Here is an 801-nt window from a genome sequence, read left to right as displayed (position 1 = left end):
ATATTTAAACATAAATAAGTATCAAACAGCTTTTTAAATGATAAAAAAAATTTGTGGAGCCTGGGAGTCGAACCCAGGACCTCCTGGTGTGAGAACTGGCTACTGACCAGTCGAGCTAGTAGAGGGGACTTGGTGTGGATCAGGTCAGGTGGGAGATAACCTGTTGGCTCGAGCAGAAATCAAAAAAAAATACTAATGGCGCACCAGGGTGAGGTGCGCCATTAGTGTGGATATACTTATGGCGCACCGGGGGGTGGTGCGCCATTAGTATTGTGCCCCCATCCATATTTTTCCTCCCCGGCCCTCGATCCCCTTCTCGCCCTCGCCCTCGATCCCCTTCCCCTCTCCTCTCCTCTCCCGACGCCGCTGCCCCGCCGCCTCGACGCCGCCCCGACGCCGTGAGACGCCGCGACGCCGCCCTCTCCTCTCCCGACGCCGCCGCCCCGCCGCTTTCCCCACGGAGAAGGAGGAGGAAGAGGGGGCACTCGCCGTTGACCTCGCCTGGCCGACTCCGGTGGCCAGGCCGACTCGCCATCGCCCCGCCGCCCTCGTCGCCGGTGGCCCGGACGCCGCCCCGTCCACACCACCGTCGCCGGAGCACCCACACCACCACCCGGACCTCGTCGCCCCCGTGAGCTCCCCCTCCTCCTCTCCCCCTCTCCCCCTTGCATCCCCCGTGAGCCCCATCTCTATTTCTTCTTGTCACCAGCACCACCACCACCAGCAGACCTGCATATCACGTGAGAACATTTTAGTCATTTATATACCAACTGTTGCAGCAAAACAGAATTGCAACTATTT

At 59.9% G+C, this 801-nt stretch overlaps 1 protein-coding gene across 1 annotated transcript in view; it reads right to left on the bottom strand.

The window, feature by feature from the left end:
* Positions 1-682: 682 nt before the first annotated feature.
* LOC119321351 (60S ribosomal protein L36-3-like) overlaps positions 683-801 on the bottom strand; it is a 7,432-nt gene continuing 7,313 nt past the window's right edge. The window contains exon 3 of the mRNA XM_037595070.1: positions 683-729. Coding sequence (XP_037450967.1) covers positions 690-729 — 40 coding nt within the window. The 3' untranslated portion in view covers positions 683-689. The remainder of the gene's footprint in view (positions 730-801) is intronic.

The sequence above is a fragment of the Triticum dicoccoides genome, chromosome 6B (genome assembly GCF_002162155.2).
Source record: "Triticum dicoccoides isolate Atlit2015 ecotype Zavitan chromosome 6B, WEW_v2.0, whole genome shotgun sequence".
NCBI classification, from domain to species: Eukaryota; Viridiplantae; Streptophyta; class Magnoliopsida; order Poales; family Poaceae; genus Triticum; species Triticum dicoccoides.
This window is presented reverse-complemented; position numbering and strand designations above follow the sequence as displayed.